Source organism: Echinops telfairi, unplaced genomic scaffold, assembly GCF_000313985.2.
Source record: "Echinops telfairi isolate 266 unplaced genomic scaffold, ASM31398v2 ScPeMD7_18;HRSCAF=68, whole genome shotgun sequence".
NCBI lineage: Eukaryota > Metazoa > Chordata > Mammalia > Afrosoricida > Tenrecidae > Echinops > Echinops telfairi.
Genome location: NW_022103915.1, coordinates 72920077 through 72934791, shown reverse-complemented (window position 1 = coordinate 72934791; position 14715 = coordinate 72920077). Strand labels below are relative to the sequence as shown.

The 14715-nt window shown below is 47.5% G+C and overlaps 1 protein-coding gene across 1 annotated transcript in view; it reads right to left on the bottom strand.

Moving 5' to 3' along the window:
- Nucleotides 1–1532: 1532 nt before the first annotated feature.
- EGLN3 (egl-9 family hypoxia inducible factor 3) overlaps nucleotides 1533–14715 on the bottom strand; it is a 26989-nt gene continuing 13806 nt past the window's right edge. The window contains exons 2-5 of the mRNA XM_004698522.3: nucleotides 7157–7276; nucleotides 5361–5497; nucleotides 3389–3462; nucleotides 1533–2461 (exon numbers count right to left, since the gene is read on the bottom strand). Of these exons, the coding sequence (XP_004698579.1) occupies nucleotides 2430–2461; nucleotides 3389–3462; nucleotides 5361–5497; nucleotides 7157–7276 (363 nt within the window). The 3' untranslated portion in view covers nucleotides 1533–2429. The remainder of the gene's footprint in view (nucleotides 2462–3388; nucleotides 3463–5360; nucleotides 5498–7156; nucleotides 7277–14715) is intronic.

Below are 14715 nucleotides of genomic sequence, written 5' to 3'. Positions count from 1 at the left end.
AAAGGAAAAGAAGCCTGTCCTCACTGAGTTTATACAATAGGGAAAAGGACATGGGATGTAGTCAATTAATATGAACCTTCTAGCCACAACTCCTTGTGAGGGATTATAATCTTAGACTACAGTACATACCTATGCCTTTGATCCCATTTTGGAGGTTTGTTGTGGTTACATAATTTCAAATCAAAATCAGTTTGGCCTGATAGTGCTTCCTTGTGGGCATGACCTCCTCATGAGGAGGGTCTTGGGAACATCCCCCTCTCTGCCTTCATCTTCCTACTGGTGAGCCACGATGCTTCCACCGTCAGCGGATCCACAAGACTTTTCACCCACGGACCTGTGCTCTTCCCGCATTCTGCGTGTGGCTGCATGAGTCTGAGGAGGGGCACGAAGACTCAGAGGGGCAGCCCGGAGTCTATGACGTACTTTCTCATGTGGCCCAAGACTTGGGGATGTGAGACAGAGTGACAGGTAGGCTGACTTCCTGGCCCATGAAGGTATGTGCCAAGGGAAGATGCTTAGCAGGTGAGGCCTGGAAAAGGGCTTGGTTGCCGACTGACGAGAGGTGTTTCTGTGGACTGAATCCTTACTGTTGACTGATCCTGACGTGCGTGGTAACCTGTTACCTCCCATTAAACACCTTTAATCATGAGTATTGTCTGAATTCTGGGTGGCCACTGCAACCAGTATGACAAGCTAAATGAAAAAGTAGATTGTGTTGTTTGGGACAACACAGGATATAAGATCATCTTAAATAAGGTGCCACTGGTGGCATACTGGTTATGCATTGGGCTGCTAATTGCAAGGTCAGCAGTTCAAAAACACCAGCTGCTCTGTGGGACAAAGATGGGGTTTTCTACTCCTGTAAAGAGTGACAGTCTCAAAAACCCACAGGGGAAGTTCTACCCTGTCCCATAGGGTCACTGTGGGTCAGCATCCACTCAGTGGCGGTCAGTTTGATTTGAGATAAGTGTATAAGTTGGAAAGTCATAAGTAAAATTAAACAAAAAAAAAAGAGTAATTTTAGGAATGAGTGAGGACCAGTCTTTTCTGGAAATTTTCCAAAACCATAGAAGGGAAAAACAAATATCCTGGTTGGAAAGTCCCAAAGTGACATAGAAAATATTTCTGGTTCTTTAATATTCATGGGATTTTCAGGCAAGAAACTAAAGGCATTTTAAAAATACCATAGTGAAGTTGAAAGCTAGATGTGCCACTTTCATACAACGGGCACTGCTGGAGGGAATGGAGCCTGTGTTTGCTGAGGCAGAACCACGGGCAAAGAGCAGTCATCGAACCCTTCCCGTTCTAGGAAGCGCCGCCGTCCTGGCTATGGGACCAACCACAGTTGCCTCAGGGAGTCACCTGCTGAGGAAAGTCTGTAGGGACAGACAACGCCGAAGGGAAACTCAGTCAGCTTTTCAGATTTATCTCAATTTCCTATTTTAAAATGTGGCACCCTGTTCTTTCTAACTTTGTGAAAGACATAGGGCACGCTCGTTATCAAAGAAAACATCCACATTTCCAGCTCCGCCTCAATTGTTCCAGATGCACGCACGTTTAATGGAGATCACTAGACAAAGGTTTTTTACACCGTTATCAGAAGCTGACCCTAAGACTACTGAGGAGATGTTTCCCCCCCTTTGATTGAAATTCAAATTCCATTGCAACAAGAAAAAAGCAACCCCAACAATTAATGCCTAGCTTTAGGCTCAAGATTTCCAGATTCAAAAATGAAAACAAGATAAATGATGTTCTCCCCCCCCTCCCCCCCAGCAAACTCCATTTTCAGGAAAATGGCCAGCGGCAGAAAGTCCAGGCTATAGGATCAGAAAAAGGAGTGACTGTCCCATACGACACTTCCAGGGTGACGACTGTGGCAGCAGCCCTTTCCCGAGGAGATGCTATCCTTAGGCTGTGAGCATCACCCAGAAGCCTAACAGCCCTGGATTAAGAACATCTGGAGAGTGTTCAGACGGCGCACAGTTCTGTTTCTTCCGGCTGTTGAGGCTTCAATGGTGCCTCTCCGTGGCATCGGTCATATCCCACCCCCCTTCTTTCACTAATCTCTTTTCACATCCAAAAGTGAACATAAAGTGCAAGTGAGCTCCAACCCTCCCCTGTCCGTCACGCTTGCATCTTGACAGCCAGTGGTGCCAAAATCTATCAGCAAGGTTGTCTGCTGGAGTTAGCAAAGTATTTCTGGAGTTAGCAAAAAAGTTGGCAAAGACGGTGTCTGAAGGCCAATGAAGTCTTGGCGAGAAGACACCAAGTACCACACACAAGACAGGGGTGTGAACCGTGGGAGGCATTCCAGCAGCTGGGAGAGGTTCTCGTCATGAGTTACGAGAGAGGCCATCTTTGGATCGGCTCTTCCGAAGAGCTCAGGAACTATCACAACAATGAACGATGTCAGCAGATTTCCGCGCCAGTCAGTCCTCAGCAAGGGCGGATTCCGCTGTCCCTGGGCACAGAAAAAAAGAGAGTCTATCGTCAGAACCATGGGGTTCATTTCTTTCTTTCTCTCACACACACACTCCTCCTCTCAGTCGATTGTAACACCTGGCAACTTCACGTATTTCAGAGTACACCTGTGCTCCAAAGGGTTGCCGATGGCTGTTTTTTTGCCCCCTGCTCCCCCAATAAACAGACTGCCAAGCCTTTCTTCTGAAGCATCTTGGTATAGCTGTGAGTTGCCAACTTTTGGTTAGCAGCCGAGCTCATCAACCATTGGTAACACCTACGAACTCAAGTCATAAAACTGCCTCCAGTCAATATGTCCTCTCTTGTAGCACACACTTGGGCAGAGTGCCTTCCAACAAGGCTTTCTTTCCACAACGTGTTCACTGCGGGGTTTGATGGGCATCCACTCTGAATGGGTCGTAGGGTTATGCAATGCTACCTATGTTTCCTTACTGCAGGATTTGATTTGATGTGTCAATGACTACTGGGATGCTTCAAGAAATGGACACGCTGGGCAGCATTTCCCGCTTTTTTGTGGACCAGGAATTTACCGCCTCCCAAACCCACTTTGCCAGGACTAGTGCGTCCAGGAAACATATCTTGAGAAATGCTGTCTTACAACAATCTGGAGGATCCGGAATGGTATTAAATCCCATGCCGCTTATTCAGTCTCTATTACATGGGGCCCGTTTTTATATTGTGGCTTGTAGGCCCATACCAATATAATAATACACTTAAAACCCGCCTAGTAATAAAAACCATCGTCACTGGGCTCTACTCTATTTCCTTTGTAACCTGTGCCCAAATCATAGGTAACATTTCATGTAACCCTGCATCGCTCAACACTCATGATTAAAAGGTAACTAATCTTGAATAATACTCATGGTTTGGATTGATCACAGGTCATAGAAAAACACTGAACACATACTGGTTAAGTTCTTGAACTTCTTTTTGGCTTCTGCCCTTTCTTCAGCATCAAAGTACCAAACCGTCATGGCGTATCTGTGAAAGATAAGCAGGCATAAGAGGTAGAGAAATCCTGAAAAGAGAGGGCTAACTCTGGAAACTATGTATCTTACATCAAAATCATCTGCAAAGCCAACATTGAAAGGTTTCCCTATTATTAGGGATTAAATTTTAACTTAAAATATACTTCTCCGCTTTCGATTCCATTTCAGTATAATAATGGGCTTAAAGAATGCCAAGTATGTACCAGGCATTATTGGGAACGCTGGGAATTCGGAGGCTTGAGCTGATCTTCCTCAAGGAGCCCAGGCTCTCATCAGGAGAGACAGCAATTCAGCAAACACTGCAACTAGCTCAACACAGAAAGGATAAAACCCGCTGCTGTCCAGCTGATTCTGCCTCGTTAGCCACCTTGTAAGGACCGGCCAGAACTGCCCATGTCCTTTCTGTAAACTAGGAGCTGGGCTGCTTACCACGTGGTCATGGCTCAAATCCACCGGTGGCTCCGTGGGAGAAAGAGGAGCCTGCTGCCGGAGGGATTCACAACCTTGGAAGCCTGAACGGGGTTGCTCTGAGCAGGAATCAACTCAACAGATGGATTAAATCTCGACGGCAATATGCTGCAACATCTTTCCATCGAAGAGCGGCTGACAGATTCAAACTGCTGACCTTTCTGTCAAGGAGCCAAGAAGTTGAACTACTTTGCCACCAGAGTTCCCATAGAAAGGGATAAACCTCAAACCAAACTCACTGCCACTAGTCAATTCCAACCCACAGAGACCCTGCAGGCCAGGGTCGAATTGCCCCTTAGGGGTTCCCGAGACTAACTCTTTATGGGAATAGGAAGTCTCACCTGTCTCCCACACAGAAAGGACTAGGAAGTGAGATATTCTGCTAATGATTGGGAGACTAAAGATGATCGGGACTCGAGAGGCGTAGAGAGGAGGAGGTAAACTCGGTGAAGCTTTGCAGAAGCTTACTCAGATCACAGGACATTTTAAAAGACTGGCCCTTTTTCTTTAGCTTCTGCCCATTGGGGCAAGGAAGCAATTGAATAACAATGTCCTTAAGTACTCTATTGCAGTCACATTAATTGGATTCCGTCATGTGACAGGAGCCATTTGATGACTGAGCTTCCAAAAAGTTTCTTTTTATAAGTATTGTCAGAAATTGAGATTTCTATTAGCATTAGCTCTTTTTCCCCCCCAAGAGCTGTCCACCAACATTTACTGTTGTTGTTTTTTTTCCTACGAAGTCACAAGTCACTGTGGATCAAGGAAAAACCAAGTAATTCTACGACACGCGACAGGATCCAGGTACCATGCCCCCTGGAACAAGCCACAAGGTAACTAGTTAGGCAACAGAACTAGTTACTGGTTTCTAGTTTGACATTTAACATGCAACTTTGTGTTTGCGGTTCAGATATGTAACTTTAACTTAGTCGGGTTGATACTCTGAAAACCATGCATGTGCTAGAGAAAGTGTATGATTTAAAAGGCTAACTGTTGGGACATGGAGCCAGTGATCCTATGGCAATGTTAAGCCAAGGAAAGGTCAAAAGAGTGTGTGTGGGGGGGAGTCCTTTCTTTTCTCAAGATGTAGTCTCCTCCCACCTCTTAAGGCAGGCAGAATTCTGGATTTGCGCTGTGTGACACCCCACATTCTTAAAGGCTAGCTCAGCATTAGATTGAAAAAGAAGAGAAACACAGAGAATATTGAATCCAATCCGCCCACCTAACAAAGGGGTTGATGAATGGGGTTACTTCAATGGACACGGCTTTATATGTCAGAGAATATGTTTCCCTTTGAATATTTAACAACTTCTCACAGAGTTCTGAGCAGCTTTGGGGTGTGGTGGGTCCCCTATATCCACAGAAACTGGAGTTTGTCCAGCAAACTCCTCCAGAAAATAGTGTGTGACCCGCGGCTCTTACCTGGTTGCGTAAGAAGGCTGAACTTCATGTGGGTTCCGGCGGTCTGACCAGAAGAAGAGGAGTCTGTCAAAGATGGGCTCTATGTCAGCTATGAAAGATTTTCCTTCTGGAAATATCCGTAGGATCCCACCGTGCAGCTGAGAGCCACAAAGAAAGCAAGTTAGGTTCTGGTCGCAGACCTAAGTCTACTGCTAACAATACTTCATCCTCTTCTAGGCACAGAAACTGTCATCGTCCAAGCTTTATTCCCAGCCCGCATGACCCACAAACTTGTACTTCAACCTCATGCTTTATACCAGATTTTATTTCACCAGTTTGTGAAATAAAGTTTTTCTGCAAACCTAGGTAGAACCATCTCCTTATCCCGGCCCCCGCCCCCAAAGGATGACACAAAATGGAGTAAATTAAGTACCAAACAAACAAAACCCCCAACTCACTGCCATTGAGTCAAAACTGATGCATAGTGACCCCCTGTGGGTTTCCTAGGCTGTAACTGTCTCAGAGGGTAGAAAGCCCAGCGTTTCTCCCTGGCTGAACTACCAGGACTTGATATTCGACTCTTTTTGACCTAAAAAAAATACCTTTTATGACATCCATCTCTCTTCCTCAAACTGCCTTTTTACATACCTTGTCTGCCCTAGTGGTTAAACCACAGCGAAGACAGAATTCAGGCCTCACCTAGCCACTGCTTCCCCATGTCACTTATTTGTTCAAGGACTTCACAGGTCACAACTTATTGACACCGGCCTGATGAGTGCAGTCCCTCGCCCAGACCCGCCCTCGCAGTGCTTGAAAGGAACCTCGGGATGTGTTCCAGCCATGTTACCAAACAGGGAGAAGAGAGCATTTGTCACCGATTCGCTGGTCTCCCAGGTTTCGGTTTTCTGAGCCCAGATAAAGCACCACTGCTTTCTGACAGCCAGTGCCGGGCTTCACTAGCCGGAAGCAGAGATGCAAAAGGTTCAAAAGTCAAACAAGCTTGAAAAGTTCTCTGACTTCCCAGATTCCTAAATCATTCTGAGCTTCCGAGAGCAAACAAAGTCCACACAGATGTCTGTAAGCGTGGAACCAGGACTACACACCGCTCTCTTCATGTTCCGAAGGCAGAAATAAGTCCCAAGCCGTTGGCATTCGCAAACCATAGCAAGCCACTGCAAGCGGCCGCGAACCAGAGGGGTCGCCATCAGAGAGGCCTGTGGGATCCCTCCCTTGGGGATAGCGGTATGTCCCGCAGTTCTGTTTTTGTGGAATTCTCTCCGTGCTGCTGATGGGAGGGAAGAACAGTCTATGCTTCATTAAAAGGCCTATCAACTCTGAATTAGACTAAAAAAAAAATTTAAAAAAAGACCACTGTTTCTAAAATAATATTCAATTACCCTCTCTTTTTCAACTACCCTTCCCTTACACGACTACTCCCAAACACATCGAATCACAGAGATGATTTTCATCTCACCGAATTCCTTAGGAGGACAAAGAAAAGTAAAACACACAATTAGGAATGGTTGATTAGTGGGAGATGGGATTACCTTCAACTCAAAACTCTTTATTACCTTAATTGTTAGCTGGTGGTGTAGTGGTTACACCTTGAGCTGCTAGCCACAAGGTCAGCAGTTCAGAGCCACCAGCTGCCCCTCAAGAGAAAGAGGAGGCTTTCTACTCCTCCCATGAACACATACTGTTGGAAACCCACAGGGGCGGTTCCACGCTGTCCCAGAGGGTCACTAAGAGTCAGAATCAACTCGATGGCAGGGAGTTCTTTGGTAACCTCACACTCCATCCCCATTGCGTCAAAGTACCTTAGCATCCCAATTCTTGTTCAGATAGTAGATGCAGGTGATACAGCGGCCGTCACCGTTGGGGTTGTCCACATGGCGAACATAACCTGTTCCATTGCCCGGGTAGCAAGCCACCATCGCCTAAGAAGAAATCCCAAGAAAGCTGGTGAGCAAAGCTGGGGCCATCTGCTCCCACTGGTCAGCATCTACACCCTGGTACATGCAGCCTCCTCGGGCACTCTCCACCACATACAAGCAGCTGCTGGCATCTGCACTGCAATTCTTTAAATTTGGGCTCTCCAGTATAAATGGTTAACAATAAGGCCATAGGTCATGGCTCACTCACCCTGAGGAGGAAAGTGGTTAGATGATTACCCTACAGCTCCAGAACTGTCTAGACAGTCTATTAAGTCAGTCTACTGCATCAAGGGGCGCTGGTGGTACAGAGAGGTGGTGTGCATTAGGCTGCTAGCTGCACGGCCAGCAGCTTGAACTGCCCAGCTGCTTCGTGGGAGAAAGGTGAGGCTTTCTACTTCCATAAAGAGTTACAGTCTTGGGAAACCCACAGGGGCAGTTCTACCCTGCCCTATAGGTCCCTAGGAGCCGAAGGACCCGATGGCAGCAAGTTTGAGTAAGAATAAACGCAGTAGATGTGGTTGCCTGGGGTTTGGGGGGTTTTCTCTCCCCTTTTAAATGACCTCAACTCCATCCTCATTAGATTACCTGGCCTCTCTTCAATCTTCCTTCATGAAAAATCAGAGTCCAGGGTTATAAACTAATAAAAAGGTGTATTGTGTAGTCCAGTGGATTGTCTCTTGTGTGGTACTCTCAGTGCTGTACAGGGTTTTCAATGGCGGGTTTTCCCCAAGGGTTTTCTTTCCTCAAGTGCCTCGGGGTAGACTCCAACTTCCAACCTCACAGTTACTTAGAATGCCCCTGGTGATTCTTAGTCATATTAAAATTTGAACCCAGTATTCTTAGAACAAAGGCTTAAGATTCTTGCATTTGCAAAGGGATAGAAATAATCGAGGACGAAAAAGTCAGGCTTACTTAATGGAATACCTTAGACCAGCAGTTCTCAACCTATGGGTCAAGACCCCTTTGGGGGTCGAATGACCTTTCACAGGGATCACCTAAGACCATGGAAAGCATATATTTCCAATAGTCTTCAGAACTGCGACACCACTCCTCTGTCGGTCTCCAAGTGGGTCTGCCCCCGTGCAGATACACCCACATCTGGATACCTGGAGTGAAGACTGTTACCCATGCTACACCAGGCTTCCAGAAAAAATTTCATGTATTTTTAATTAGAAATACATATTTCACTATATAATTACAAATTGTTTTTGTGATTCATCACACTATGCTTTAGTGATGTTCATTTTGTAACAATGAAAATACATCCTGCATATCAGATAGTTACACGACGATTCATAACAGTAGCAAATTTTCAGTTATGAAGTAGCAACGAAAATAATGTTCCGGTTGGGGGTCACCCCATGAGGAAGTGTATGAAAGGGTCACGGCATGAGGAAGGTGGAGAACCACTGGATCAGACAGGAGGAGGAAGAGGGAAGGGTCCTGAGGAAGCCTCGCCCTCACTTGTTAGCAGGAGACAACACAACACATCCCTTTCATGAGGAAAACTACAAACACACCCTCGAACACAGTTCTCAATGCCTGTCGTCCTGACTATCGTCACGTCAGGTAATGACTCGCAGTTCTCTTCCTTTCCGTAAGTGCTACCTGTACTACCTGGTGGAGAAGCAAAACAGAAAGTCAGACCAAAAACCCATGGCAGATGATGCTTAGAGGGCCACTCACCTCTCTAATTGCCCCATGGGAAACTTATGGTAGAAAGTGGAAAAACTAATAATAAAGTGGAAAAACACAGACATATTCTTAATATTTCTATAGGGATATATAAGAGCCGTGGTGGCTTAGTGGGAGCACGCTGGGCTCCCACGGGTCAGCAATTCCAACCACCAGCTGCTGCTCAGAGAAAGAAGGCTTTCTGTCCCAGTGATGGGTTGCAGTCTAAGAGGCCCCCAAGAGCAGTCCTGCCCTGTCTAGGGTCAACGAGCCAGCAGTGCGTTTGGGGATTTTTGGTATCTTCAAACATGTATGTAGGGAAAGCCACCTGACTGGATGAATCATCACAGACCAGAAGCAAGGAGGCTCCAGAGTCTGACCACCCAGAGCCCTTTCAAATAAGGACATAGTCGGGGGTCCCAGCTAACAAGGGACAACCACCTTTAAAGCCAAAACAAAACAGCCCTGAGGCTCAACAGCCCGTGCCAGACATATAAGAGGGGCCTGCCAGCTCTGGAGGAATCTCCCTGCTTTCGTCCTGGCAGTCGTGTAGACCCACTGGGGGCCGGACCCCAGTGTATGCAGGCTTTACTCCTCAACAAACCTGCTTCTTGTTCAGCCTACGTTGTCCGGAGAAGCCTTGGACAAGGGGTCATTGTACCCTACTGGAGATCAGGTCACGCAGCATGATAAATGATAGAACTACTGCAGGGTTACAATTACAAATGACCGATCAGGACCATGCCATACGGATGCCAAAGTAGCTCAGGTACTCCGCTTTAAAGCTCTAAGTCACCCCAGTGGTGGTGTGAAGACGGGAACGAGACGTTCAAAGCTTTGGCCGTGTTACAAACCAGAATTCACAAGGCTGCCCGGTAACTTGGCGTTACAATCTTCTAAATCACCATGTCCCTACACGTCAGACCTCATACAGCACGCAGGAGTCACACGAGCCCTGTGGACACCTAAGATGTCAACGGCCTCTTAGAGCTGAAGTTGGGCTATTGACGTGGACACTACAAGAAGGTGGAATTTTGAGCCTGTAGCAACCAAGATTTAACAAACGATGATACCGTTGAGATTCCTTGGGCAGGAAATCCGAAAGAAATTCACGTCGAAGCCTGGTTTGTGATCCAAGTGAGTTTTTAGAAAAGATAGAAGTTTCAGGTTTTTCAGTTAACTGAACACGGTAACACACACACACACACACACACACACACACACACACCCGCGCCCCCACCCCCCACCCCCGCATACACACAGGGCGACGGAGGCCGGAGAGAGAGCACAGACAGCCGAGTGGAAGGCAAAGGAGCAGCTGGGGTCTGGGGTTGGGGTGAGGGAGTAAAGAGGGCAGTGGTCTTCAAGTTGCAGTTTTTAGGACCTTCTGCTGGGAGGCATGGTTGATGGTACTGGTTGACCCCATTGGCTGAATTAGGCCCACCTGGCCTAGATTGAGCCAATCCAGGTGTACCAGCCCCCTCGGTGTACCGCCCCCCATCTGGCTTCAGGGCTTGAATTGGCATATGCCTGGTGGACACTCTGGTCCCTGTTCTGCTACCTAACAGTAGCATGGCAAAGGATGGCTTGAGGAGAGGTGACTGGTAGCAGACAAACATGAGGGAGGGGCATAACTGGAAAGGAAGGGATAAAGGAAGTCCCCTATAATAACTAAGGAATTAGTTCCCTCTGGAAGCAGCTATTAGGATTAGGGAAGCCACTACTGAGCCAATAATGAGAGTCACTTAAGCCACAAACAATTACAGGCTGGGTTCCCCACCACCTCAGCCATCCCCACTGTGACGCTCTGAAAAGAAAAAGGTCCCATCAGTACAAGATAACCTCATATTCTTGACTTGGTTCTACTTGGAGGAAAACAGCGGTCTGGATGCCTGCCATCCAGTTCACGCTGCAACTAATTGTGTAATCTCAGGCTCAGTTTCTTTCCCATAAAGAAGGCTCAGTTTCTTTCCTATAAAGATCCAAGAAGACCTAAGACCTAGTTTAATCATCCAACTCCAGCAAAAGGCAAGAGAGCTCTTCAGAGCATTATAAAGTGCTGTCTGCTCCAGGTCGCAGCCTGTGAAAACCTACTGCAAAAAATAAATAAAACAGCTCAGTGCCATCGAGGCAATTCTAACCCAGAGCGACTCTATAAGGCAGGCTCCTCTTTACAGGAGTAGAAAGTCTCATCTTTCACCTGTGCAGTAGCTGGTGGTTTTGAACTGCTGATCTTGTGGTTAGGAGCCCAACATGTAAACCCACTGTGCCACAGGGCTCCTGGAAAGAAAGAATGAATAAAAACGGATACAACCTAAGAGAAGAACATCTTTTGCTAATTGCTACATATTCCAGGGAGTTTTCTATCAGGAACCAAACCTACTGCCATTTGGTGGAGTTGAAATCAACTCGATGCTAGTGAGTGTGTGAGTTTTTGTTTTGTTTTGTTTTGTTTGAGTGAACTACAGACAGAACTGCCCCCATAGGGGTCCAAGGTTTTTTTAACTCCTTAAGGAAGCAGACTGCCACTGCCACACCTTGTGGCCCCTGAGGGCTCTTTTCTATTAGGACAAAACCCCTAACTGCCAGCAAAGTATCTGATAACCTTAAGGGAGAAGAACAGATCATTTTTCTAGCCACAGTGCATATTCGCCCTCTCCTGAATCCTGAAGCCATGTGCGTCAAGTTTGGAACAATGGAAGGAAATCATTGTGAGCCTCAGTGGGTCTCTTGAAACTGCACACAGCCAATTTAATCAGTGCATTCTCTGGATCTGGACCATTGCCACAGATGGGGCTTGGCTTGGGCACATTCCCAGCTATGCTGGTCGCAGCCATGGCCAAACACACACACACCACCAAAGTGAAGGATGCGCTGAAAATCAAGCTTCCCTTCAGTTACTACCCACTCGCTCCCACGCCAATTTGTGCTCGGGCAGGAACAAACTCCGGAAACAGACCCGTTGAGCCGAGTCACTATCTGAGCCTCATCAAGCCGGAGGAGGCAATTGGAGTGTATGAAGGAGGAGAGGCTTCGGAACAATCACAACACAGACAGAGCGGTATTATCATGTGGCAGACATGCCAAACGACAACACGGACATAGATCAGATGTCTTCGGTGTAGGTTTTTCATTTGCCAAAACTTCCTGGTGAGATGAATCGACATTTACAGAATTTTAATAACCCACTAGTGTGGATCGACAACAGCACCTACAGATTCTGACTCACGGCCATGATTAAGTGGTTTGCTGCTAAGTGAAATATTCATCCAGTGGCTCCATGGGAGGAAGATCTGGGTGCTCTGCTCTCACAGAGACTGCACCCCAAGAAGCAGTTAGTTGTAGGCCATCACATTTGGGGTTCACACTTACTATTGAGCGGAGCTAACAGCAGCTAGCAGCAACACCACCTCCACCAACAACTCCCAATTAAAAAAACAGGCACAGGGTCTGCTGAATAGACATTTCACAAAAGACACGCAAAAGGCCAACAAGCGCATGAAAAGATGCTCAGTAGGGAAAACTGCATAGAACGACGGCAATGAGATACCTTTTCTACCGAATCGATCTGAGAGCAGAAAAATGGAAAATCGCAATTGCTGATGAAGAGGTGGAGAAAAAAAAAGTTATAGAAAAAAAAAGTCTGGCAGGCACGCAGAAAATTAAACAGGCTTCCTAGGCAACCAAGCAATTCAATGTATACCCAAAAGAGAGAGCCCTAGTGGGGTAGTGGGTTGCTGGCTCCAAGGTCGGAGGCGGAAACCCACCAGCCACTCGGTGTGGGAGAGATGAGGCTTCCTGCTGTCAGGAAGAGTTGGGGTCCTGGAAATCCTAGGGCTCAGCCCTACTCTACCCTCCAGAGTCAGCATGGGTTGAAGTGGATGTGATGGCAGTAGACAGGTACCCCGAGAGATTTGAAAGAAAGGAACTAGGGGAGCAGTGATCTGCCTCTTCATTGCTCTGGAGAAGGGAGCTGACCCGCTTCTCAGGTGAGAGCAGAGTAGCTAAAAGGGCACAGGGTTTACCATTGTCAGTTTCCATCAGTGCCCTGGCTTATCCAACCATGAACTTGAGGATTGTCCATCCACAGGCGCATCAGATCAAGTATCCAGGCTCTGGAACCTTCAAGTAAGTTCTCCTGGGTCCCTTTTAAGACTCAGACGTGAAAGATGGGGACTGTGTTGTGAAAGTCTGGTATCTATAACCCTCCCAGCTGCTCCGCAGGAAAAAGACTTCACAATCTCTCCCCAGAGAGATTACAGACAAGAAAACCGCATCGAGCAGTTGTGCTCCATCACACAGGGCTCTAGACTAATCTGACTAGCTGGTCAACGCCACCACCATGCAATGTAACACCGCCATCCCCCACGTGTCGGGAAGACGGCCCTGGGGGGTAGAGTTGGAGGTTTGTGTCCAGAGTGCTTCAGAAGAAAGGCCTGGAGATGTAGCTACTTCCAATAACCAGCCAGTGGAGCCCAATCTACCGTGCCACACACAGGGTCGCCATCAGTTGAAGTACATGGCATTCCATGTACTTGTGCTGGTAACTTGTGCTGCCCACACCCACAAACCGCCTCCAACGTCAAGGAGTTCAAAGGGTTCAAAGAACTTAAGTAGAGGCCCCAAGTGAAGAAACCAAATATTAGATTACAATTCTACTCCACCGCGTGCATGAACTTCCAGTAGTCACCCTCCCCCAAGAAGCCACAGAAACTCTGGGCCCAGGAATGTGAGAGACTATTGTCATTCCTGTCTGAATTGTGGTTCATGCCTTTCCTTGGAAGGGATTCAGCCAAGGGCCCTACAAATTAAGCGCAGTAAACAGGCTCAGCCACCAACGTATCAATGCAGGCTGCCTGAGTTTGGGACGGAGGCCCTTCCGCGGAGGGCTGGCTCTTGGCCAGCTGGGTGATGGCTAAGTGACAGGGCTACGTGCACTGCGTGAGGGAGGGTGGCGACCAGCCCACACCCAAGCACACTGCCTGGAGGGCCGCTGGGGGAACATACAATGGGGAGCCCTGCCCCCTTCCGAGATCACTATCCCAGTCACCAGCGAAATCTTTCCAACAGGGACTTCCTTGCAATTATGCAAGCAGTGAAATTCAGCAAACTCCGTGTGAAGGACATTTAGGCGTTAAGGACATTAAGGCAGGCACTTGCACCACATCCTTTCTGGTGCCTCTTCCCCAAATAAGAACACTTGCCGTTTCCTGAGGATCCAGGTAGCACCTTGCACAGCACACCATCTCAGTGGGCTCCTGGTTTCCGGGAAAGTGAGCCCCGGGCAGCCACCTGCCCTGAGTCACCTTCACAAGGCACTGACCCTGGAAGCGCTCCCTATGGACATTGATGTTATCTCTTTGTATCACAAAACAAGGACACGAGAAAACCTCCAGGCAATATGCGGTAAGGACTCATAATGTGTAACTCACTGTCCTGTGATGTACGAAAGCAGCCTTATCAGAAACATAAAACTTCACCTTGGCCCTCTCTCATGCTCTGAGGACAACCGAGAAGGAATGATGAATTGCAGGATGGTCAGAGAATTCATGTTCATGTTCATCTGCAGAGGCATCCTAACCCACTTGAAGGAATCCACACCTTCCCAACAACTGGCAAGGCAAGTCTTTATTAACGGCGAATACATGCCCATGCCCTGGTGGGATTGTGGTTACGAGTCCGGCTGCTAACGGCAAGGTCAGCAGTTTGAAAGCGGCAGGGGCTCCGCATGAGAAGACGAAGCTTTCTCCTCCAGGGGGGTTAGTCTC